The 23,657-nt window shown below is 51.6% G+C and overlaps 1 protein-coding gene across 3 annotated transcripts in view; it reads left to right on the plus strand.

The window, feature by feature from the left end:
* Positions 1–429: 429 nt before the first annotated feature.
* The window catches only part of CRMP1 (collapsin response mediator protein 1), a 72,945-nt gene continuing 49,717 nt past the window's right edge, over positions 430–23,657 (plus strand). For all 3 annotated transcript variants that reach the window (XM_087434900.1, XM_087434901.1, XM_004432260.3), the window contains exons 1-2: positions 430–837; positions 23,475–23,563. In XM_087434900.1, the coding sequence (XP_087291026.1) occupies positions 457–837; positions 23,475–23,563 (470 nt within the window). In that variant the 5' untranslated portion in view covers positions 430–456. The remainder of the gene's footprint in view (positions 838–23,474; positions 23,564–23,657) is intronic.

Here is a 23,657-nt window from a genome sequence, read left to right on the forward strand (position 1 = left end):
TCTCTCACGTGTTTGTATGGCGTAATTGTCTGGTGTTCTAGTACCAACCTGTGTGTGCCGCGGGAGCGTGTGTGTACGTGTGTGTGCATGCATGCGGCTCCCACCGCTCGCTCTCCTCGCGCCCTGCGCTCAGCCTGGGGGTGGGGAGTGGGGGTGCGGCGAGGGCACTGCGGTTCAGCTGCCCGCCCTCAGCGCTGCGGCTCCGACACGTCATCGTCGCTCCCCGCCCTCGCCGCGGTCCCCGCCTCCCGGTCCTTTGTAGCTGGCCGCTGCGCTCGGCCGACCGCCTCCCGGAGGCCCCGCCTCGGCCCCGCCCCGGCCCCGCCTCGCGCCCCGCCCCGCCCCTCCCCTGGCCGCAGTAGCGCCTGGGCCACCGCGGGCCCGCACCGAGCGCGGAGCGCGGCGCAAGGTGGTGGGTGGCTGGGGCTGCGGGCGGGCGGCCGGCCTTGGACCGGGATGGCGGACCGGCGGCGCGCGTGGAACACGGAGGACGACCTGCCCGTGTACCTGGCGCGGCCGGGCAGCGCGGCGCAGACCCCGCGCCAGAAGTACGGCGGCATGTTCGCCGCGGTGGAGGGCGCCTACGAGAACAAGACCATCGACTTCGACGCGTACAGCGTGGGCCGCCGCGGCTCGGCGCGCACGCCGCGCAGTGCTGGCCGTCTGGACGCGGTCGGCCTGCCGGGGCCCGGCGGCAGCGAGGACACCGCCAGCGACGTGAGCGAGCCCTCGGGCTCGGCCGTCAGCTCTCCAGGCGAGCGCGACGAGCGGCCGCCCGCACTGCGTATCCGCTGCCCCGCGCCCCGTGACCTGCCACTCGGCCGGGACAATGGCCAGGTACGCGCGCGGACCAGACGTGGGGGGCGGGGCCCTCGGGGCCACTGGGCAGGGGGATGCCGGAGGGCAGTGTCCTGGCCAGAGTGGTGAGGCTGCTGCTGCCAAGCTTGGGAGAGCTATGGAAGGCCCCTCCCCCACCCCATCATACAAGAGGTTCGGAGAGGTTGTGCGACTCGGTCAGGGTTGGCCAGCATGGTCCGTGAGACTCCAAAGGGTCCTTGGAGATCCAGTCCCCTGCTCCTCTTCTGCAGAAAGGGAGAGCGAGGTTCTGAGGAGGGAAGTAAGTTGGCTAAAGCCACCAAGGGACCCTTAAAACGCGAAGGGACCTCTGGGGCGAATTTAGTCCAGGGATCCCCACTCTCTGCTTCATGAAAAGAAGGGGAGCTCTATTCCGCATTCGTCCATTCATTTATTCACTCACTCATTAGCAATTATAGAGCACCTACTATGTACCAGGTGCTGGGAGGGGTTCAGTGGTCACACAGCTTCAAGCTTAAAGGAGCTTTTCCTGAGTGCTCCTCCTATGCTTCCTGGGGGAAGGATTTGGTTAAAGATTTAGATCGTCGGGCAGTGAGAACTGGAAACCGCTACCCCCAAAGCGCCTACATCTTCAGGGGACGCTCCTGAGTCCCCCAGCACGACGCCAGTGTGCTCACTTCACGGATAGAGCAAGTTGGAGGCGGAGTGGGGATTTGAACCAGGGTCGCTAGCTTCCAAGACTTGGAGATTTTTTCCCGGCTGAAAGCGGGGGAGCATCAGGGAGAGGGAACGCCAGGCCTTGGGCCCAGCGGCTTTTCTCCCTTGAACTGGGAGTCGCCAAGGAACTGGGGAAAGATGGATGGGTAGATGGCACAGCTTTGGGATGTATGGGTGAGGGTCAGGGCCAGGTGCCTGGAAAACGGAAGTTGTAGCACCCGAGGGCTGGCTGTCTGTCTGTCCGCTTAGCCCAGAACTCTATGCCTGAGCATGCTCCGGTCCTCGATCCCCGGCAGGCGCTGGGATCCCGACTCAGCACCCCGTGTCCCCACCCCAGGCCAAAGTGGGCGACAGAGTCATTGTGAGAATGGAATTAAATCAGTTAATGCCAGCAGGTAATGAGCATTCAATAAATGTTCGTTATTGAGTTTTACTATTATCGTTTTTATTAACCCTTCTCGCCTTAAGTGATGTGAGAATCATAAAGTGAGCCGGGAGGAGGCAGAGCTTGATCCCGACAGAGATCTGGGAGGGCTTCCTGGAGGAGTGGGGTTGGGCCGGCCTGTGGCTGCTACAACGCAGTAGTGGTTTTCCTCCTGTCCCCATCCCCTCGCCGGAGGCTTTCTGTCCCCATAACTTGGGAACTCTCCATGGTCCTGAATCCGGCGCCCCGCGAGGGGGAGGTCTACAGTGAGGGTGTGCAGGGTGGGGGTGGGGACGAGGGAGATATCGAGAGCGTCCCGCCTCCTTTTCTCTACCCCTTCCTTGTCTCCCTCTGCCCACCTCCTTCCCTGGTGGCCCACCTCGCTTGGGATCGCTGCTTCCGAGCCCGAGCGGGAGACTTCAGGGCTGCGGACTGAGAAACCGGGACCAGTACCAGGAAACCCTGGCACTTGGCCCTCTTGAGCCTCAGCTTCTCCATCTGTGAAATGGGCATTCTCCTCCCAGCCTCCCTCAAGGCGTGATGGAGTGTCAGGGAGGCGAGAGCGCTTTGTGCAAGGCCGGGAGCTGTCTGGGTCCCTGATGGAGCTGTGGTCAGTGTCACCAGCGCCAGCATCGCTCCCGGGCTCTGCCTGGACCAGCTCCGCAGTTGCGCCTTGGCACTGGGGATGCTAGTTGCTTCACCTCTCCCACTCCTCCTTCCTCTCCCTCTGGTCGTCTCTCCCCTTTCTCCATCGCTTCTCGGGGTCTGGACAAAAGGCGGCGCCTCGGCGCGCCGAGGGGCTCGCGGTCTCCCTGCGGGGAGAGCATCACTTTCTGCAGACGGGGCGGCCACGGGGCTCGGGCTCTGGGGCGGGCCTCGCTGCTCCTGCGCTTGCAGCGGGCGCCGCAGCCCTTCCCCCGCCCATAAAGCTCGTTCCTGGGGCGGGAGGAGGGGTCTCTGCGGCGCAAGCGCAGAGTGGGCCCAGGCCCAGGCCGAGCGACTGCGGCGCTTTGTACTCGGGAAGTCCGCTTGGGAGCGGCGGTCCGTTTCGCCAATCGCGGACTGGTGCCCCTCCCCCGGTGCGCACGTGGTCTTGTCCCCAGCCCCGGAGCTTCCCTGCCCAGACACCCCTGGGGACGTCCTGGTGCATAGAACATAGGATTGAACCATGTTGAGGAAGGGAACGTAGGAGTCACGAGGAGGGAGAGCGTCCCCACTCGCGATGTCCAGTCATCGACAAGGATTTAGGACCCAGCTCAGAGCTGAGGCTGAATGAATGGGTGTAGGGAAATGAGCTCTAGACAAGGTGTGCAGGAACCTGGCTTCCAGATAGATCTCTGCTGCAGCTAATGTGCTTTGCACCTGAGATAGTATTTTACCTCTGTAAGCCTCAATTTCCCACTGGTAAAATGGGAAAATTATGGCCTAGTGTTCCTGGAATACTAAGCTACTGCTTCTTTGTAGACTTATAACGTCACCTACATTTTAAGGCCAAGGCATCTCTGGTCTCCTGTCCTGGGCTGAGGGACTGGCCTCCAGGTGGTGGTGGAGGCCAGGGCCTCAGGCCTCAACATGTGTGGTGGGGGCTTTACCACGCCTAGCGTACGCTCCCTCTGGGTGGCATCTTGAAAATAAAGAAGATGTGTCTTTTCACAGAGCCTGCAGGTTTGGATTTTGCAGGCAGAAAGTGAGGGGCAGAAAAAGTTGTCATCTTATTCTGCCTGGAGATTTGGGACACCTGCCCAGTGTTGTAGGGGCTTGCTGGGGCTCCCCTCTTTCTCCCTCTTCCCTCCTTTCCTCTCCTGTCATCAGGAAAAAAAGGCTATGCCCTGGCCTCCTGCCCTCTTCTCCACAGAGCAACATCTGGATCATGGTGCTGGTGTATGCTTTCCTCTGGGAGGCAGGAGGTCCTATTCCTCCTCCTGTCTCCCAGTTTGTCCGGGGCTGTGGGGACCTTAGTGCCAATGGTTTGACCCTCCAAGCAATCACTGTCTGTTAGGCAAGACTATGGTGGTGACCTGGTGGCCCCAATGCCAGCCGGCAGTGTGATGAGAGAGCCGCTGCATGGGGTAGAGCAGGTCAGCCATTAATTAGGGCCTTGTCTCTCCTGTCCCTGCTGCACCCCCTCGGCCTGGCAGGGAGGCTCCTGCTGAGCCCTCGGAGAGGCTGGTTGAATGATGGAGGTGGGAGGGTGAGGGGGAAAAGCTTTATGGAAGAGACATCGGAGATGAGTCTGGGAGAATGGGTAAGCTTTTGTCTGGGGTAAGATATTCAGGAAGAGGGTACAGCTTGAATAAAGGCTTGGAGCTGAAGATGGAAAAGTGCTTGGTCTGTTCAGGAAACGGCGCGGCAGATGGACAAACGGAGGCTGTGGAACGAGAGGCCCGAGAGGGGCGGTCGCTGGGCCTGATCCTGGAGGGCCTTGAACACTCAGAGCTTGGGCGGGTCCTTGGCACCCGGCCCACATCCCCTCCTCCAGGCAGATGTTCGGGGGAGGCCCCCAGACGCGGTGCCGCACACCTGTGGCGCTGCCCCCGGGCTCTGCCTGCGCATCCGAAGGCGGTCTCTGGCTTCTGAAATGAACCCCGAAAACCAGCCCTTCCCCATCACGAGAGCGAGGCCGGGGCCCAGCCGAGGGCGTGTGCGCGGGGCGGGGGTCGGCGGGGCTGGGCGGCTGGGGGGGCAGGGGGCGGAGTGGGGGGAACGGAAGGGAAGCGCTTCCTGGTTCGAGCCGAGAGGGGCGAATCGGGCTCGGCTCCGCGCCGCCGGGAGGAGCTGTCTGTCTGCAGCCCCCTCCTCCCGCCCTCGCCTCTCCCTCCTCCTCCCGCCCTCCGCGGAGCCGGGCGGTGCTGGCAGCCGGAGCGGCGGCGGCGGGCGGGCCGAGCAGCCGGGGCAGCGGGCGTGCGGGCAGCGCGGGCGCCGAGCCTCCGTCCCTCTCTTCATCCCTCCCGGGCCTTTGTCGCCGCGCCCGCCGGGAGCGGGACCGAGAGAGCGCCGGACAGAGCGAAAGACAGCGCCGCAGGTCCACCGGCCGGGCCGAGGGCGCCAGAGGGGCCATGTCCTACCAGGGCAAGAAGAGCATTCCGCACATCACGGTAGGCCGGGCCCCCCCGCTGCTCTTTGCGGGAGGGGTGTCGCCGCCAGGGTCGGGATCCGCGGGGGGACGACAGGGGCGTCCGCCGAGGCTTCCTGCGTCTCGGCGGGTGGGGCGGGGCCGGTCTCGGCTTTGCAGCCCCCTCCCCCCAGCCTCTGGGGACAATGCGGGGGGCGGGGGGAGCGGGGAGGGAGAGCCCCGCACGGCTGGGCGGGGCTGGAGCCTCGGGTCCCTCTCCCCTCGGGCTTGCAGCCCCCTCTTCCCCACGGGATGTGCCAGAGGACGGCGTGGACAGGCAGGATGCGGAGCTGAACAAAAGAGGGAGGGGCGCGGGGTCCGAACCCCCTCCCTCTGGCCCTCGAGCGGAACCTCCTGCGCGCGGCCTCCGCAGCGTCCAGCTCTTGCACCTAGCGGCCGAGTTCCTTCCCCGCCAGAGGAAGGAGAGAGATCGACCACCGCCCCCACTCCCCGCCCATGCTGATGGAGGGGAAGTCTGGACCCAGAGACAACGCCATGATGGAGGCGCCCCTCCCATTCCTCACCGCAGCTAAAAATAACCTGACGGCGCGGCACTGGCGGCTGTGGCCCCGGAAGGGTTAACACTGGGGGGTCGGGATGGTAGTGGGGGCTGAGCGTTCCGCTGTTGCTCCTGGGTGTGGCCGGAAACAAAGGATCCCCGCTCTTTATGCTTTGTCTCACGGTGGGAGCTGAAGGCCCATCGTTTGAGAGACCTGGCCTCCACCCCATCCCTGCCTGGCACCAGAGCGGAACCAAATCGAACTTGGACCACAGGCGCTGGGGAAGCGCATGGGCCTTGGGTGGTGGGTGATGGCGATGGAGCAGCCAGGTGCTGGGAGGCGGGATTGTGGACCTGATGGGATCCTCCGGGGAGATGCCTGAGGTTTGACCACGGGAGACCCAGCATCCTTCTTTATCCAGAATCCAGGATCAGGGACAGCCCCAGGGCACCTGCAAGAGGGCAGCCTTGGGTAGGGGGAGGAAGCCAACATATCCCACTCACCTGCCCAGCCTATTGCACAGGTTGTTTTATTGAATCTTCTCGATCAATCCTTTGAGAGAGGCGTTGTCCACATAAAGCTCCCAGAGGCTGAAGCACTGGCTGAGGGCGCAGGTGAGAGGAAGGCTGGGAATGAACCGGCCCCCCGCCTCCCCAGAGCAGCCCTGCATCCTGCCCAACTCTGGGCTGTCTTCCCTTCCCTAGAAAATCCCTCCTGGGCCCAGCTTCAGGTCTTGCCTGCAGACCTTTGCTGAGTTCCCATCCAGAAGTGTGACTCCTGAGGGTGGCGACCACCTTCTACCCATCCCTACTCCCTGCCCTCTGAGACACCAGTCTAGGTGGCTAGTCACATTAGCTAAGAATCAATGGAAGGAATGTGGCTGTCCCAGGCTAGGCAGTGTGGGAGGAAAGTACTGAGATATTTGTATGAGCAGGTCCCTGCCTTGGGACTCTCTAACCCTGCCCTCCCCCCCCCCAGGGGAACTGAAGCTGGTGATGGGGGTGGGGTGGTGCAGCGACTGATAAGTCGGGAGCCCTGGGTGTCTTTGTGACTGTGGCCCACGGTGGGTGTGTGCCCCTCTCAGGACCCCAGTTTCCAAGAAGGAAGTTTAGCAAGATGGTCTTTGAGGCAGGTCTGTGGGAATGGCGTCCCCGGAGTTGTACAGTTCTCAGTCTGCACAGCCGCAGCGGTCACCCTGCCTTCTGGCTGTGACCCTCTGGAGTGGAGATGACCTGCCCAGGGTTTTGCACCGGATGGATCTGGGTGTACATCTCCCCTCTGCCACCTCTCTGAGCCTCTGTGCTCTGACATCCAAAGTGGGCCTAACACTGGCCGCTTCACAGGGCCCTCGAGCGTCCAAGAGGACCCTGGCAAAGCGCTTAGTGTGTGTTGGGTGCAGAGTAAGGGCTTCAGAACTGCTGGCTGAGCTGCAAGTAGTCCACGCGCGTGTAAACGAGAGTCAGATGGAGTGGTTCCAACAGCGTCAATAGCATGGGGAAGAGAGATGCTGACAGTCGTGCTCAGCTCCTGGGAAAGAGGCCTGGATGAGGCATTTGCATTTCATTTGGTCCACATAGCCCACCCTGGCCAGAAAGATTTGTGATTTAGAGGAGAAAGAACAGACCGGAGAGGATGGACTTGGACGGAGCTCCTTGGTAGGACCCTCGGCTTCCTGAGGACCTCTTGCTGATAATGTATGTGTTGTGACAGGAGCCAGAAGGCCATTACATGATTGGGTGGGCATTGTGGCTTTCCAAACGCTGCACCCTTGACTGTTCAGTGGTACTCATTTGGTAAGTTCATAGTAATAAGCAGCACCCCGTCTGTGCCGGGCGCTTGCTGGGTGCTAGGGAAAGTGGGAACAAGACGGGCTGACCCTTGCCCTCCCAGGGTTTAGCAAAGACTGACATTTCAGCCTGAAATTGCAGCAAGCTGTGGGGGCTGTGATAAGGGGAAATGCAGGAGGCTAGAGGAGACCACAGCAGGGACACCCACCTGGTCCTGGGAGGGGAGGGAGGCAGGAGGGCAGAGAGGAGGGAGGGGCTCTGTCTGAGTGGAGGGAGCTCCAGGGGCAAATGAGTGTGGCAAGTGTGGCATGTGGGAGAAAGGGAAGGAAGTCAGCATTGTGGGAGCCCAACCTCTGCTTCCAAGTGCGGCTTCTCGGTGCAGTTAGAGCAAACGCTGGAGACGGTTAAGATGTTTTTGGTAGCCGTGGTGTGTGTGGCCTCTGGTGGGACCCAGGGGCTTGACAAAGGACCAAGATACAGCTCTCAGCTGCATCCCCAAGTACCTACCTGCTTGATGTTGGGTCACTCTGTGCCCCGTGAGCCTCATCTGAACAATGGGGATAAGGTCCCAGCTTTGAAAGTGAAATCGGCGATCAGAGAGAGTGTACTTGAGCAGAGGAGGAGAGGGGACATCCCAGGCAGGCACAGCGCAACCAAGACAGGGGGACGGCTGAATTCCAAGAACGTTCTGCTCATGTTGATGATGATCCTGGTGTCTTTTCCTCTTTTCTCCACCTCACCCTTCTTCTGAGATAATAGAGCAGCCTGATGCAGAAGAGGGAAAAAAGCAGAAACACTTAGCTTCAGCCCCCAAGGATTGTTTAAAATATTTATAAAACTCTGTTTCATGTGTGGCTTTTTAAAAAATTAATGGCACAGCTGGGGATTAACTTAGCTAAAGCTGTTGTGGTGCCCACTGTGGTGGTTAAGTGAGTTGAACACCCTGGGCGTGGCTCTGAGCAAACAAAGGCACGTGGCTGCATGGCCCTCGGAAGCTCTTGGCTTCCAACCGAGCCACCGAAGGGGGGCCCTGCTCAACTGTGGGGGGAGACAAGAGTGTCCCGCACGATAGTTAAGACTCAGGAGTGCTGACTATTTGTGATTTTGCAGAGTATTACAACATTCACCAGAATTTCTATGATCTCTCACCCGGCTTCCAGAGCAGTCCTGTGAGGAAAGCAGCCTGTTTCCCAAAGGGTAAACTAGGGTTTCCAGAGACTTAGTGGTGTGAAAAGGTTCTTGCAGTGGCCTAGGAGGATGAAGAGCTCAGATTCAAGCAGGGAGGTTGGTTGGGCTGGTCTGCCTGCTAAGAAAATCACTTTCCGATTGTAATCTGTGTGTGTGTGTGTTAGATCAAACAGTAAAGATGAGCAGGGAAGAAAGAGATCATTAAATAAAAAATCACATCAGACTGAATTAGTTTCTCTAACGTACAAATATGCAAAAAAGTGTGAGACCTGTTAAGTTTCCCAAGGGTAACATTCAGCCTATCTATAGATATTCAGTTTATTTCCCTGCCTTTTTACACAAAGGATTTGAGACGCCTACAATGATTTGTCATGCACATAGTGAAATCAGATGGAAGTAGAATACCAGGACTGAGGACCCAGGAAGAGCAGAGAACAAACCTGCAAGGATCTGGACCACTGGCGCTGGGCGACTGGACCTCGGATGCTGATCCCGAGCTTCTGTCATCCAGGGCAAAGAAGTAAACACCCTCAGTTACGTCAAGTTCATGATCAGAGAGGGAGAACTGAAACATATTCTTAGGGGAAAAATTATTTTGATTAAATTAAATTCTTACAAAGTGTTTCAGAGGAGATAAAAGTGGTAACAAGTTATGAGATCTTCCATACATAACTATGCCAACTTAGCCCTGAATGCTTGTTTCTTATAATGAACTTGGCCAAGACTGTGCATGTGGAAACATGTGATACGACATATGTGAATGTGCCTGGCACGTAGTGAGTGGCTAACAGATGATAGTTCCATCCCCAAGTTCAGGCTCTCTCTTTGAGGAGATGAAAATTCAGAATGGCAGGTAATCAGTGAGTGTTAGCCATGTATCTTTCTGTTCCTTGAACTCTGCAAGGTGTGATGGACAGTTAAAAATACATATTTCCTGACCATAACAGGCTTACCATCTAAGTGGCGAAGTGCACACACATGGAGCAACTTAAAAATGATGAAAGGGTGAACTATGGGACAGACCACAGGTGTTGGAGGAGTTCAGAGAAGGGGGACTCAGCGTTGGCAGAGAGGTGGCTTCTTGGGACTTGGGGGATGGCACGAGCTGAGCCTGGTGTTGAAGGATTTGATTGGTGGAGACAAGGGAGGAGCATGCAAGGTAGGCAGAACAGCGTGGACAAGACCTGGGATGGGGACGACTATGGTCAGAACAGAGTGAGGAGTTTAAAATCAGAGGGTGAAGAACTTGAAATAAATTGGAATGGGTGGGGTATGGCGACATTCTACAAGGCTTTGGAAGTCAGACAGAATGCACCCAAGGCGATGGAGGCAGCACACAGGCTCTAAGTCTGACTCAAATGCAAATTTGATCTTGAGCAAGTCAATTCCTCTCCCTGGGCCTCAGATTCCTTTTCTGTATAGAATTGGATTAGATAATTCAGTTCCAAGTTATAGGACACTCTGACTTTATTCTGTATGTAATAGGAAGCCACTGGAAGTTCTTGAGCTGGGAGGATGGAATGATAAAGGCAGCATGTAAGAATGTGAATTCTGAGGCCAGACTCTAGGTTTGAATCCTAGCTCTTCCGCTTACTAGCTGTGTAATTTGGGCAAGTCACTTATTCTCTCTATGCAGCAACTTTCTCATTTGTAAAATGGTGTAATAATAATAATAATACTCTATAAGGTATTTTCCTGAGAATGAAATGACTTAATATATGTAAGATGCTTAGAATAGGGCCTGCACATAGTACATGCTCCATGGGTTAGCTATTATTCTTACTGTAGGATGGTGTATTGGTCAGCTTTGTTCCATAGCAAGTAATCCCAAAGTCTCAATGACGTACATTTATTTCTTGCTTATGCTACATGAGGGCCTTGGATTGTCTGTAGCTTTGCTTCTGGCTGCTGGTGTACAATGGGTCTGCTCCTTGTATCTCCTCACCTTCACACCCAGGCTGAAGGAGCAGTGGATGGAAGCACAAGAGACTGGTAGCAACGTGAAATGCCTTTAAGAACTTCTGCTCAGCCATGGCGCATTTCATATCTGCTCATAGTCCATTGGCCAAAGCAAGTCACAGGATCAAGGCGTAAATCAATGGGCAGAAGCCCAATGTTAGTCTTCCTAGAGGAGATCTGAGGATTAAATGTGAACGTTCTGGCACATAAGAGATGCTAATAAACACCTGTTGGAGCTGATAATGAGGGTCAGAAAGTCTAGTAGGTGAGTTTGGAAGAAAAGGCCTGCATTGGTTCTTAGGTTGAATTGGAGTTGGAAATGAGCACCAAATTGAGGTGTCTCACTGGACAGTTAGAAACACAGATTGGAATAGGGGTGAGAGGCAAGGGCCAGAGATACAGATTAGGAGCCCATGTACAAGAGGCACTTGTAGAAGATAGGAAAATGCAAGATATTCCAGCAACCAGTGGTTCTCAGTCTGTGTGCTGTGAGCACAGTGGTGTATTGAAAAAGTCCTCTGTGGATGTGCTGGTAAATTTTGATCAGCATTTAAAGTTTATGTTTGCCACAACCAAATCTACAAATTGATCTAGTAACGTCTATCAGGTGGAGACATGAGCACTCACAAGCCGAGCCGTGGTGAATAAAGTCTCATTTTTTTGAGAGTAAAGGGAAGCTCCTGCCATGGAAAGATAACATCAGAAGACTTTGCCTCTTGAGCATATAAGAGAACAGAGTCAGGGCAGTGGACAGCGCCATGGTGCTGAAGAGTAAGCAAGTGCAATTAAGGAGCTCTTAAAGGCCCCGTGAGACAGACATAGTGACACTCTAGTAGGATGGCACGGTAATGACTGCTGACTTATTTGTTGTTGTTTTAGGTTTTTAATCCCTTCAAGAATGCTGCAGATTTTTATACTATTTGTAAGTATGTTCTGAACACAAAGGTTGAGATTTGTTACCCTAGAGAGATGCACAGAGCTAATCATAACTTTGCTCTTAGTGAGAAAAGACAACTCTGAATTGGTGTTGGTGGTTTGGTAAACGAAATGGGATCTAGGATGCTTCATAGAGAGGCTGGTCTAGAAAACAAGAGCAAGCAGGGAAGTGATGGCTGTGGACATATGAGGTTGCAGCTCCCCTCTCCTTCCTTGGGCCTGTGCCCAGGCACCTGGAACATTCTCCCTGACCAGGCTCACCCTCTCTGGCGCTTTGCCTTTGTATAAGCCATGCCCATTCCTTATGGAGAATCCTTTCTCCTGGGGCTGGGAATTGTGAGCAGGCTCACTTCAGTAACTTTGGTGGTTTGTCCACTTGACTGTGAATGATTAGAGGATTGGGACAATGTTTAATTCTCCTTGGCATCTGCTCAGGAGCGCTCTTGCACTCTGATGACTCATAGCAGGGCCTCCCTACTGTGGGAGTGGATGAATGGAGCCCAGGTTGCAAACTGTGCTTCGTTGCTGAGTGAGGGGTCGGCCACTCCTGCACTTGACCTTCCTTAACAAATGTCCTGTCCATGGATTTAGCATTTAGGTAGTTACCATCCAGAAGGAGATGAGAGTTGCTTGAAGAGCTTTGAAGCTAAAAAAAAAAAAAAAAGACCTCCAAAATGGTACTTTGGTAGTGGGGAGAGGGCAGATTTGATTTATTAATGGACTTCACTGCATTTCACAGTGAAAAGCAAGCTTTTACAGGAGGCATCTTCCATATATACATTGGATCATCTAAGTACACATCACCCCAGGGCATTGACTGAATAACAACTTGGGGTCAGAACTTGGAGTCAATTTCAGGGGAAGGCTCAATGGATTTGATGCAGAATTGCATAAAGCAAACAGGTGGCTGTTTGAGATTTTGTACCTGTCTCCAAATATGCTGCCATGTATTTTATATCATACCATATTCGTAGACACTTAGGGCTTAAGCCCTAATAACATCTCAGCAAATATTTGATTTTTACAACCTCAAGGTTGAAAGGAACCTTTTAAATTATGTAAAATTTTCTGTGTTTGTGAATTTAAGGAGTCAGGAAATAGTGTCCATTGCTTCTTTCTCACTCCGCATCTTCCATCTAGTATAAGAATTCCAAACCCTCTCCTTACATACCTCCAGTGACAGAGAGATCACCACTTTACAGAGCAGCCTACTTTACTCTTGGACAGCTCTGTTGCTGGAAAACTCTTTTATCTGTGGAGTGAAAGTCTGCCTTTTGCCGCACTTTTGCACTCAGAATTTTCACAGCTTCTTTATCCTTCTACACTGATAGTCCTAGAGGCTCTGGAAGATGTTTTTAAGTTACCTAAGACCTTCCCTTTTCCCAAATGGCCCCAATTCTTTATTCATCCTCTAGCACAATTTCCAGGTACAATGTTTGGATTTTTTTTCCTTTCCTTTCCTTCTTTTTTCTTTTTGCTATCATTTATTTCTGGGTGTGCAAAGCAAAATGGATCCAAAATAGAACTTTAATTATTAGGCACCTTTTAAACTGGTTTAAAAGCTTTCTAGGGTCCTAGACTCCTTTGAGAAGCTAATGAAAGCAACGGGCACTTTTTCCTGCTTCCTCAAATGCGTGGACACAGAACATTTGGCATAAAACGTTGGACTTCATAGACCAGTATTCAGTGTATGGAGTGCTTTTACATATTATCCTAAGTAATCCTGTGAGGTGGGTACTTTGATTAGTTCCGTAAACGGATGAGGGAACTGAGGCACACGCAGGTTAGGTGTCTTGCCACAGGGCAGCCAGCTAAGAACCTGTGGGGGAATAAGCTACGGTCTCTGGTGTAAAGGATCTCACAGTCTCCTGGGAGACAGAGACATATTAAAATGGGGTGGAAGACGAAGTGTCATGAAGATGTGGAACAAGGCTCACCAGAGGCGCAAGCCCGATGCTGTGGCAACTCCAGGGGTGACCGCGTCTTCCTGGAGTCAGGACACTGCGCCTGACAGGGCGAGTTGGCAATCAGTGGGCAGAGCAGGTGTGGCAGGAAATCCAGGCAGCAGGAAGGGCACAGGAAGGCATGGGAGTGTGAAGTGCTGCTTAGGGAGCCAGAGTGCGGTGTGAGCAGACGAATATGGTGGCACAGGGCTGGGAGAGTGGCGGGGTCAGGCCTGGAAGACCCTAGGAGGGCATACTTTGTCCTACGTGTGAGGACAGGCTGGTGAAGGGTTTTAAGGAAAAGCATGACATGGTTGCATTTGTGTTTCAGAAAGGTCGCTCTGCCTGGCATGTGGAGGGGACAAGACAGGCAGCAGGGAGACAGGTGGCGATGGCTGACCTGGGGCAGGTGCAGTGGGAGGTGGAAATCAGCAGGGGGGTAGGAGAACATTTCTGGAGCTGATCTAGGAAAGAGTTGGGTGTAGGGTGTGAGAGGTTAGAGAGAAGTTGAAGATGGAGCTGAGCTTTTGAATGAGATCTATCTCCCCTGGTTGCAAGGACTTAAAAAAATCAGGCACTGTTTCAAGTGCTGTCCTCATGTTAATTCCTTTAACTTTCAAAACAACCCTCTGCATTACAGATGCGAAACTGAAGCATGGAGAGCTGAACTTGCCCAAGGCACAGGTTAGTAAGTGAGAGGCCAGATGAGAACTCAGGCAGTCTGGCCTATGCACCCCTGCCCTTAACCATCAGGCAGCACTGCCTCTTTGTTAAATGACTGTTAAATAAGTGTGAAAGCACCTGGCTCTCAGGGAGCATTGTCAACGATGGTTAGAAGAATGGGTCTCTGTATTTAATATCTTACCACTGGAGAGCCCTGTGCAGCTTTCAGAGGCCTTTAATCCACCTTACTCCCTTTTGAGCACAATCACAACAGTTCTAGCAGGAGGGCGGGTGAGGTGCATGGAGTTGGGAATGTGCCTGATAAATAGCTGGATGCGTATATGTGGTCTATTCTTGCTAATCCCCATTTTGCAGAGGAGGGAACTGAGGCTCAGACGCGTTAACCAGGTACAGCGAAGAGAACATGGGATGACCACCAGGGGGCAGTGGGCTGTCACTTTATAGGTACTAGGTGGCAATAGCTTCAAATGTGGCTCCATCTCCTGGCTGTGTGACCGTGAGCAAATTACTTCACTTCTCTGGGTTTCCTCATTTGTAGCAATCATACCTACTTTTGAAGGTGGCCTAAGAATTAAAAATGAAAACTCATGTAATGCAGAACTGACACTTAGTATATACTCAGGAATGTGCCTTTCTTAAAGACAAAGGATTTCTGTTCAGAGTGCTTTATATAAGATAAAAAGCAGAGACAAGGGAACACTGAATGGGTGTAGACATGGATGCAGATGTAGCGACATCCTCCTCCTCCAGGCAGCCTGAAGGCCCTGCCCAGTTCTGGGGTCGTGATAGAGGTATAATATTTTAAAACCAGATATTCAGTTCATCAGGGAGTACTTCCTTAATGTCTGCTTGGTACGATGGGGCCTGAGATCTCGCTGTTAAAACTGCAGTTGTCGTGGAAACGGGCCTGAGTTCGCAGAAGAAGCCTGCGATCCATGGCGACCACCTGTATTTCTGATTCACGAAGGAGGAAACTGTCACTGTGTCCCCTACCCATATGAGTGGAGAACAAATGTGTGTTAATTAGATTCGGTCTCAGGCCTGTTACCACGTCCAGGGCTGCTTTCCTGGAAAGTGTGGCAAAGGGCCACAGGCTGACAGGCTGTCCCCCGAGGCAAAATCAAAGGCAAATGGCCTGGTTTTCACTGAATAAATGAGTGTGCAGCTGCACTGCGTGGCGGCCCTTGCTGCTGCAAGGAGGCTGGACAGGAGATCTGCGAGGGGAGGCTGGGAGGCAGGGGGCCCTGGTTGTTAACGTAGGAAGTAAGTCATGGAATTATGAAGTATTTGAGCTAGAAAATCTCTCTGACAGCAATCCCTGTGGCTGTCGCTCCCAGCACAGAACCTCAATGTATCAACTTGCTTTGATGCAATAATACTGCATAACAAGCAGCCCCATAATTCTATGGCTTACAACAACAAATACTTATTACTTACAGGTCTGTGGGTGGCAGAGGCTTAGCAGAGCCTAGCTAGATTTGTTTTCAGCCTTCTGTTTGGGTCAGGTACACCCCTCCTATTATCTCATTCTGGGACTCGGACTGCAGGAGGTGCCATTCCTTGGGTCATGCGGTTTTCATGGCAGAGGGTGGACTCTCAAGAGATGGAGCTGAAACCCATGTGCCTCTTAAAGCTTGTACTCACACTGGTGCATTCCCATCCACTCTCATTCTGTTGGTCAAAGCAGGTCACGTGGGCATGCCCACAGCCCGGGGGGCGGGGAGAGCACTGTACCCACCTTGGAGCATGACGAGGGTGGGAGGGCAGGAAGAATTGTGGAACAAGCAACACAGTCTACCACAGAGGGTCTACGGCAAGATTATCTGGGGTGTTTGTTAATAACATATACTCCTGGCCCGTAAGCTAGATCTGGTAATGAAAATCTTGACAAAAGCTCCTGGATTGGAATTTTTATCAGGCAGCCCCCAATTTTGGGGATCATTGAGGCTCTGGTGCCATGTTGTGAGTTGTACACGCATGACTGAGGTGTGCCTACCTGTCCTATTGAATGTTTGAGTTGCAAATGTCAGCCTCAACATTAGCGGCTCGTAGAGTTTGAAGGACTAATGACTTTCAAAACTCACCTGATATTTCCTTTGTCTTAAGAGAAAGCAGTTCCACCTACATTCAGTGCATGGGCAGGCACATTTCTACCAAAATGGGGCTTCCCTGATCTTTTTGAGAACTCATTTCCATGTTTGCCCTTTGGAGAAGAGAATCTTCGTCTTTCCAGGAGTGACTGGTCATTACTTACTCTGAGCTCCTTCCCACTGATGAATCAGGTAGCCTCGTCAGAATCCGTGTGCACCCAGCAGCCCCCCCTGGGTGGAGCTGCCTTCTCAGTGTGAAGGCCATAGCTCTGAGATCCTTTTTTGATACTCACCTATTCATTAACCCCAGATTCCAGTCTCTGCATTGGTGAAGCATTATAGGAGAGTGGACATGGTGGTCGGATGCTCTCCCTCCAACTTCCTGGAGTGGGAAAATTAAAGTATTGAAAGGGTGGTACTAAGAGTTCAAAGTACTTGAAACCAACTACATACATTGTGAAACATAGGCCACGATTGTTTTTGTTCTGTGGGAATGCAAAGATTAAAAATATGCTGGTGAGCTGAGAAAGAAAAGCAGTGAGGAACTACAATGCTGGATGAGGTAGGAGGGAGAGAGATCTTCAGCCTCCCAGGGTTTGAAGAAACCTCGCTGTCCCAGTGCCCAACGGCGTTTCAGGACCACGGATAGCACACATCTTCTGCCTTCCATTCCTCCTCTACTGCATGGAACCTAGAACTTCCTCAGCACTGTTTGTGTATATACTATTTATTTTGCTGGAATGTTCCTCTTTTCCTCCATTTTTGGCTTCATGAACTTCTCATATTTCAGAAACCAGTTCAAACGTCCCCTCCTGATGACATAGCCACTGTCTTTCCCTGTCTCTGTAGTAACAGCTTTGGTTCTCTGCTGTTTTCCAGATAGCCAAGGTTGCTAAACTAGTGACTTTTGGGTAGGTGTTGGTTTGATGAGAACAGCACCTCTCTTTTCTTCTGAGGCTCAGACCTTAATGGATTTTCTATTCCTCTGACTTGACGGTGGAGATGGCAGGAGGGAGAACAGGAGGGAGGGAGAACAGAACCAGGGAAGCTAATGCTTCCCTCAGGGATAGACGATGATGCAAAAAATTCGCTGTGATCTAGACCTCCCCTCCTAGTGGAGGCTGACTGTTGTTTAGTTTGCTGTTGTATGGGTAAGGATGCCTGAAGCTTTAAAGGCTAATTTTTGTAAGCGGTGGTCAACATGGTACTTAACGTTTGTGAAGAGAACAAAGGCATCCTGCCAGCACCAGCTCTCTCCTGCCAGTTGGGGCTGGATGGGGGATAATAGCAGATTTGGAGAAGAAGCCCTGCCCTTCCCTGGGCTGTTTGACAGTAGAGATGGGATTACTGCCAGCACCAAGGTTTGGGTGGGCCCCTCATGAAGAGGCCTGTCAGCACCCTCTGTATTGTACAGGCTTTGCGCAGAGCAAGCTTCCGTTCCTAGGCAGTGGGCTTAGGCTTTCAGGGGATTTTAAAAGCAGAAAAGAGAGGTTTCTGATCCATCAGTCTACTCTTTTCTTTCCCTTTTTTCTCCCCTCCTTTCCTTCCTTTCTTTGTTTCTTCCTCTTTCTTCCACTTTTCCTTCCCTCTTTATCATTCTTTTATCTCACGCTTCTTTTCTCTCCCTCTTACCTCCTCTCTCATTTCAAACCTTTCTTCTTCCTCCCTCTGTCCTTGCCTCTTGTCTGTCACTTCCTCTCCTCCCTCTCAGCAAACATTTGCTAAATACTGTGTAAGGCCCCTGGCTGGTCCTGGGGATATCCAGATGAATCACACCATCTCACCGGGCTCTCCTGACCATGAAAGAGTGTCCAGCCCAGCAGGAGATGGGTATGTGAACAATGACCATGATGTGTGATGAGTGTTGTGGGAGAGGGGTGTGCAAGGGGCAGGGGGAACATGGGGGAGGCACCCCAAAGTCTCCGCTGAGGGGAGTCAGTTACTCCCACAAAGATCTACACCCCACTGGATGGCTACCATACAAAGAGTTTGGTATTTTGCTTTTTCACCTAACGTTTTATTGTCCAGTGCTTTTGTTTATCCTTCAAAATGCCTGGGAAATATTTTAGTAGCTGAATGAAACCCCATTAGTGGTGTGGTTATATAACTGCAATTAATTCTGGATCACATCTTGCATATAATTTTCTGACCTGATTGGGATATTTTCCTGAGGACAAATTCCCAGCACTAAATTTCTAGGTCAAAAGTCATGAACAGTTTCAAGGCCCTTGACACATTTTGCAAACTTGGCTTGCACTTATTCTTATTGAGAAATCTCAGCTTTGGGGAAAATATAAAGATCATTTCCCTTCTTCTGCTTCTGCCCAGTGTGTGGTCTCTTAGTTCAGAAATTTTTGCATGTTTGAGCTCTTCCCTGATGAAAATCCTTCCCTCACCATCACGATGGAGCTGAGACTCCTATCTACACATGGCGTCGGAGTCCCCGTGAGCTGGCACTTGCACGCTTTCCGGGTTCCCCACTCTGAGGTCGTGCTTCAGCCAGAGGAACCCCTCACAGGTCCCCACGCACGCCAGTCTCCCTCTGACCTCTGAGCCTTTCTGCATTTGCCACTCCCCTCTCTGCAATCTCTTTTCTCCTTTGCTGAGTGGCTAATTCCTCCTCATTATTCAAGCTCAGAATAAGTATTATTCCCCCAGAGGGGCTGGAGTGGAGGCCTCTTCTGTGCTTCTGCCACCCCTGCACTGCCCTCTGTCCCAGCCCTTCCCACCCTGGGGTGCAAAGGCCTGGTGATGAGCACTCCTTAAGGGCAAGGACTCTTTCTTTTCACTGCACACACTCCTTCCTTAAGTAAATATTTATTGAGTGTAGTTCCTGCTATAGAAAATGGCAAAGAAACAGTGGGTAATTATACTGAGTATTTACATGTGCTGGGTCTGTGCAAAGCGCTTTACATGCACACCCCATGGAGTGCTCCCTACAGCCCTTTGAGGAGAGGACAATTATCCCCGTTCTATAGATGAGGAAACTGAGGCTAGGAGAGGTTAAGTCACATGGATAATAAGTGGGCAAGGATCAGAACCTGCATCTGTCTGACTCTGGCCATTCTGTTCTTACACAATACCCATCCAAGGTCATGGGCCGTGCGGAGCATAATTCTCTCTAGGACTCTGCTGTCACCATGGAATGAACTGGGAGTCTCTGACGGCTGGATTTTTATTGGATTTTTAGTTAGATGTTTTATTTTCTTCAACATATTTAACTAGTAATTTTTATACAGACCTTGTCATTGTTCATATCTGCTATCTGTTTGCTTCTCACAGTAATCTTGTGAGAGGCAGTGGACAGGGATGGTATTACTTTTCTTTTAAATTTTTGGCTTATTTGATTAAATTTTAAAAAGTTCTGTACAACAAAATTCACTCTTTTTGGTGTACAGACCGTGAGACTTGACACTCACATTTCCTGCATGAAGAAAAGGAGCCCTGGAGAGCTAGGTCCTTGGATCGCAGACCTCAGTTCTTTCTAAATTGCATCTGATTGTGGGGTGTCATAGTTTCTAGAGTGTGAAAATGTTTAACAACGTGACAAAGTGTGTTTGATGGAGCGAATGCCGGACAAGAAGTTAGGAGACCTTGGGCCCAGCCTCTGCCCTCGTTAGCTGTGTGAACTGGAGGTCACCCCATCTCTGAGCCCCGTGTCCCCCTGAGGTTAGGTCAGACCCCATGTTCCGTAAGAACCACTCAGCACAAGCAGGCACGGAGAGCATCTCTCTCGTAAAGCACGTTTCCTGAGGTGTCGTCTCTGAAAATTATCCTTGTCAGGTTTTCCACAAAATGAAACGATCTAAGTTTGGAAAAGATTTAAACTCAGTTCGCCTCTTGAATATTCACATTACATGTCAGCAGAGTAAAGGATCTGAGAGTTCCTGCCGTAAAGACAGTCTTTGCTTCTGTTTAACCCAGACTTTTCTAAGCTCACTACACCTGGGAGCCCCCTTTTTGGACAACGTCTACTAAAACCCCTTTGAGCTAGAGTTGCAAAGAACATGGTTTTGAAAAGGCCAATTAAAAGGCAAAAGCACTACTAATTTTAAAGAAGACAGTGAGGAAGTCATGTCAGCTCTTGCCTCATTATGGGCTGAGTTTTTTAGGAAAATACTGGCACCTGAGAACACCACGCTTGGCCCCCTTGCAGTATCTGCACACAGTACCTGCTGGTAGTTGGAGAGGGCGTGGATTTGAACACAAGCTGAACCATCTGATTCTAGGAGGAGCAGTGCAGGGTGGGGCTGATCTCCTGGCGCGCAGCATGTTAAATACCACCTTTCAGGCTGAGCCTGAAAAGCCCACTATTAAATGTGATGAGGCAGACGGCTGTCCGCGGGAGGCAGTGTTCTGGACTCGCCACATGCCAGCTGCTGATGACTCACGTCTCCCTGCTTTCTGGTGCCCCAGGGAAACCTGCACCCCAGCTTGTCTTTGCTTCTGGATGTGCAGAGGCCGAACTGCCTCTTTCCCTTGGTCCTGGAGTATCCTCCAGAGGGCTTGGCGAGTCTCCTCCCAGCGGATGTGCACATCGTGGCTGGCTTCTATCTTAGGGTAAGAGGCAGGTTGTTGGGCCTGGGAGTGACTGAGCTTGAAGCCCCTTCCTCCAGAGACCCTCCTGCTGGGGAACAGGGCATGCTGCTCCATACTGCTCTTCCTTGGCTCGTAGTTCATAACTCCTTGGCTCATGGCTGTGATGCCTTTCCTTTCCATCTTCACCCATTCATCCTTCAAGAATCAGTTCAGGCATCCGTTTGCCTATCCATCCATCCATCCATCTGGCCAGGTTATGTCCAAGGTATTGGAGATGCAGCAATGAAGAAAACAGGTGAAATCTCTGCCCCCATGGAGCTAACAGTCTTGTAAGGACAAGTGCAGGGCACAGCTCCAGGTGGCACCATCCATCCACATCAACCTGTGTACAATTGGTCCCCTGTGACTGTGCCTGACACAGCCAGTGGGGTAACACACCACAGCTCTGATGTCAGTGGGGCGAGGCACATTGTAGACAAACGTGAATATACAGTATGTCAGATGTACTATAATAAGTACTTTGTAAACATGAAGTGTGTAAGGAGCGTGGGGTCTGCTGGCGGGGCGGTGGTGTATCGTGCTCTCAGTGACATTGAGCAGAGACCTGGAGCAAGTGTGAGCGTGAACTTTGCCTTAATGGTGGGATTGCAGATTAAGTAGGGTCTCTCTGACTTGGTTTTCACTCTTAGGGAATACAGTACTGATGCAGGAACCCACAGAGGGTTCTGAGCAGCAGGCTGCACGCTCTGCGTCTGCTCAGCAAGCCTTCCCTGATTTCTTGGTTTGGGGTAAACCCTTCGTCTCTGGGCTTGCACAGCATCCTCTGCCTTCTTCTCATGGTCGATGCCATGGGACCATTGGAACCACTCTGAGGTGCATAGTATGCAGTGCCTCAGAGGGTGCTGGTGGGATCAAGCCCCACTTGTCCACAGTGTTTGGCAGATTAGTGTGCACCCTGGATTGGATTTCCTTGCTCCCTCCCTCTCCCCACTTCCTCACTCTGATTCCTGAAATTAGCTCCTGATACACTGCCTGCCTCCAGGTCTTGTCTCAGGCCCTGCTTTCAGAGGAAGCCATGTGAGACACTCCCTCAGGAGTGGCTACCCTGAGTTGTATTGTCTGTTTACTGTCTTTCTCTCTACCCAAGGGGTGGGGTGTAAGGGCAGAAGCTATGTTGTACTCATCCCCACACCTCCAGCTAGGAGATAATGCAGATAGTAAATAAGCACGTGGAAAAAAATTCTCAGCCTCCAAGAAATGCAAGTTAACAAATATTGATGATAATCCAGGGTGCTTGGTGATCTCATGCATGGCAGACTGGAGCAACACTTTTGGAAAGGAATCTGGTCGCAAGGGCCACGAAAGAGGTTTAGACTGTTTGACCCAGTTGTTAAGCTTTTGAGAATTTAGCCTAACAAATAATCCAAGCTAAGGGAGAAGCTTTGTGCCCAAAGATGTTCATTGCAGCAATGTGTATCATTGTGAAACACTGAAAATAACTTAAATGTCCAACAGTGGGGGAATAATGAAACAATTTATTGTGTATCTATAAGATGGAATATTTTGTAGCCACTTAAAAATTATGGTTATGCAGAACATGTAATAACTTGGGACTCGCTTATGGTAAAATGCAAAAAGGACACAACTGTGTGTTCTTTTTGGCTCCTCGAATAATTTGCTGCCTTCTTCGCTGCCTCTGGGCCTTGGACACCAGTTCTGTCTGCCTAGACACGGAACATTAGCCCCACCTGGCCTTCTCCCCCACTGTTTGTTTGGTCCAGGTTATCTTGACTTGTTTTCTAGGTCTGAGCTTGCCTTGCCTGACCCCCAATAAGGTTGCAGCCCTTTACTTTGCTCGCATGACAGGCACCCTACGCTTCTCCCCTTGTAACCCCACATACCCCGGGACTTGTTAAACTTCTGTCTCTCCCTCCACCAGCTCCACGAGAGCACATTCCAGCTCTGTCCCTGGTTCCTCCTGGCTCCTCGGGGCCTGGCCCTGGGCTTGGAGCCGAGGCAGTCTGCCAGTATCTGATGGGTGCACGGATGAGTGAATGGACGTGGGTGCTAGGGTCACAACTATAAAGAAAAAGATCAGAATGTTGATTGGAAGTTGTTCTGGGGGAGTAGCATTTTTTTTCAGTCTTTTCACTATCTTTTACGATGTCTCTAAGTTGAATTTTATTACATTCAGTAATAATGCCTTAGGAAATTCCTGTGCTGCAAATGACCCAGTTTCTTGAGCAAATGAATGATATTGGAAAGGGAGGAGGGGCTGGTACAGATTTCAACAGACTGCAGAGGACTGTGAGCCAGATGTAGCGAGGGGACTTTGGGGGGATCCCAATTCAAACCAACTCACTGTAAAAGGACATTTTGAGACAATCAAATAAAATTGAACATGGTCTGATTATTAGCTGATATGAAGGAATTAACGTTAACTGGGTTTGTTGGTATAATAGATTGCGGTTATGTTTATTTAAAAACTCCTTAACAGAGATATATACTGAAGTATTTATAGATGAAATAATATGATATTTGGGATTTGTTTTAAAATACCTCAGCAAAAAACAAAGCAAAAATGTTTGTGGGGGCAGATAGTTGAGAAACAAGAATGGCGATGTATTGAACCCTTTGAATCTGGGTGATGGATATGAGGGGACATTTTTATGTCATTACTTTTGAAAATAGTTGGAAAATTTTATGTTAAAAGTTAAAAAGAGGAAAACATTTCCTGGCTCTTCTCCAGTGACGATAAATACTTTGCTTGGCTTTTCAGAGTGACCGACTCCTCATCAAAGGTGGACGAATCATCAACGATGACCAGTCCTTCTATGCCGATGTCTACCTGGAAGACGGACTTATAAAGTGGGTTCACCAAATACACCTTTTAAGAAGCCAGTCTCCCTGGGCTGCCTGGCCCCAGAGGGAACCGAGGCTGGCATTCTGCCCCAGGGTGAAC

This window comes from Ceratotherium simum, chromosome 8 (assembly GCF_057802395.1).
Source record: "Ceratotherium simum simum isolate JZ-2026a chromosome 8, ASM5780239v1, whole genome shotgun sequence".
NCBI lineage: Eukaryota > Metazoa > Chordata > Mammalia > Perissodactyla > Rhinocerotidae > Ceratotherium > Ceratotherium simum.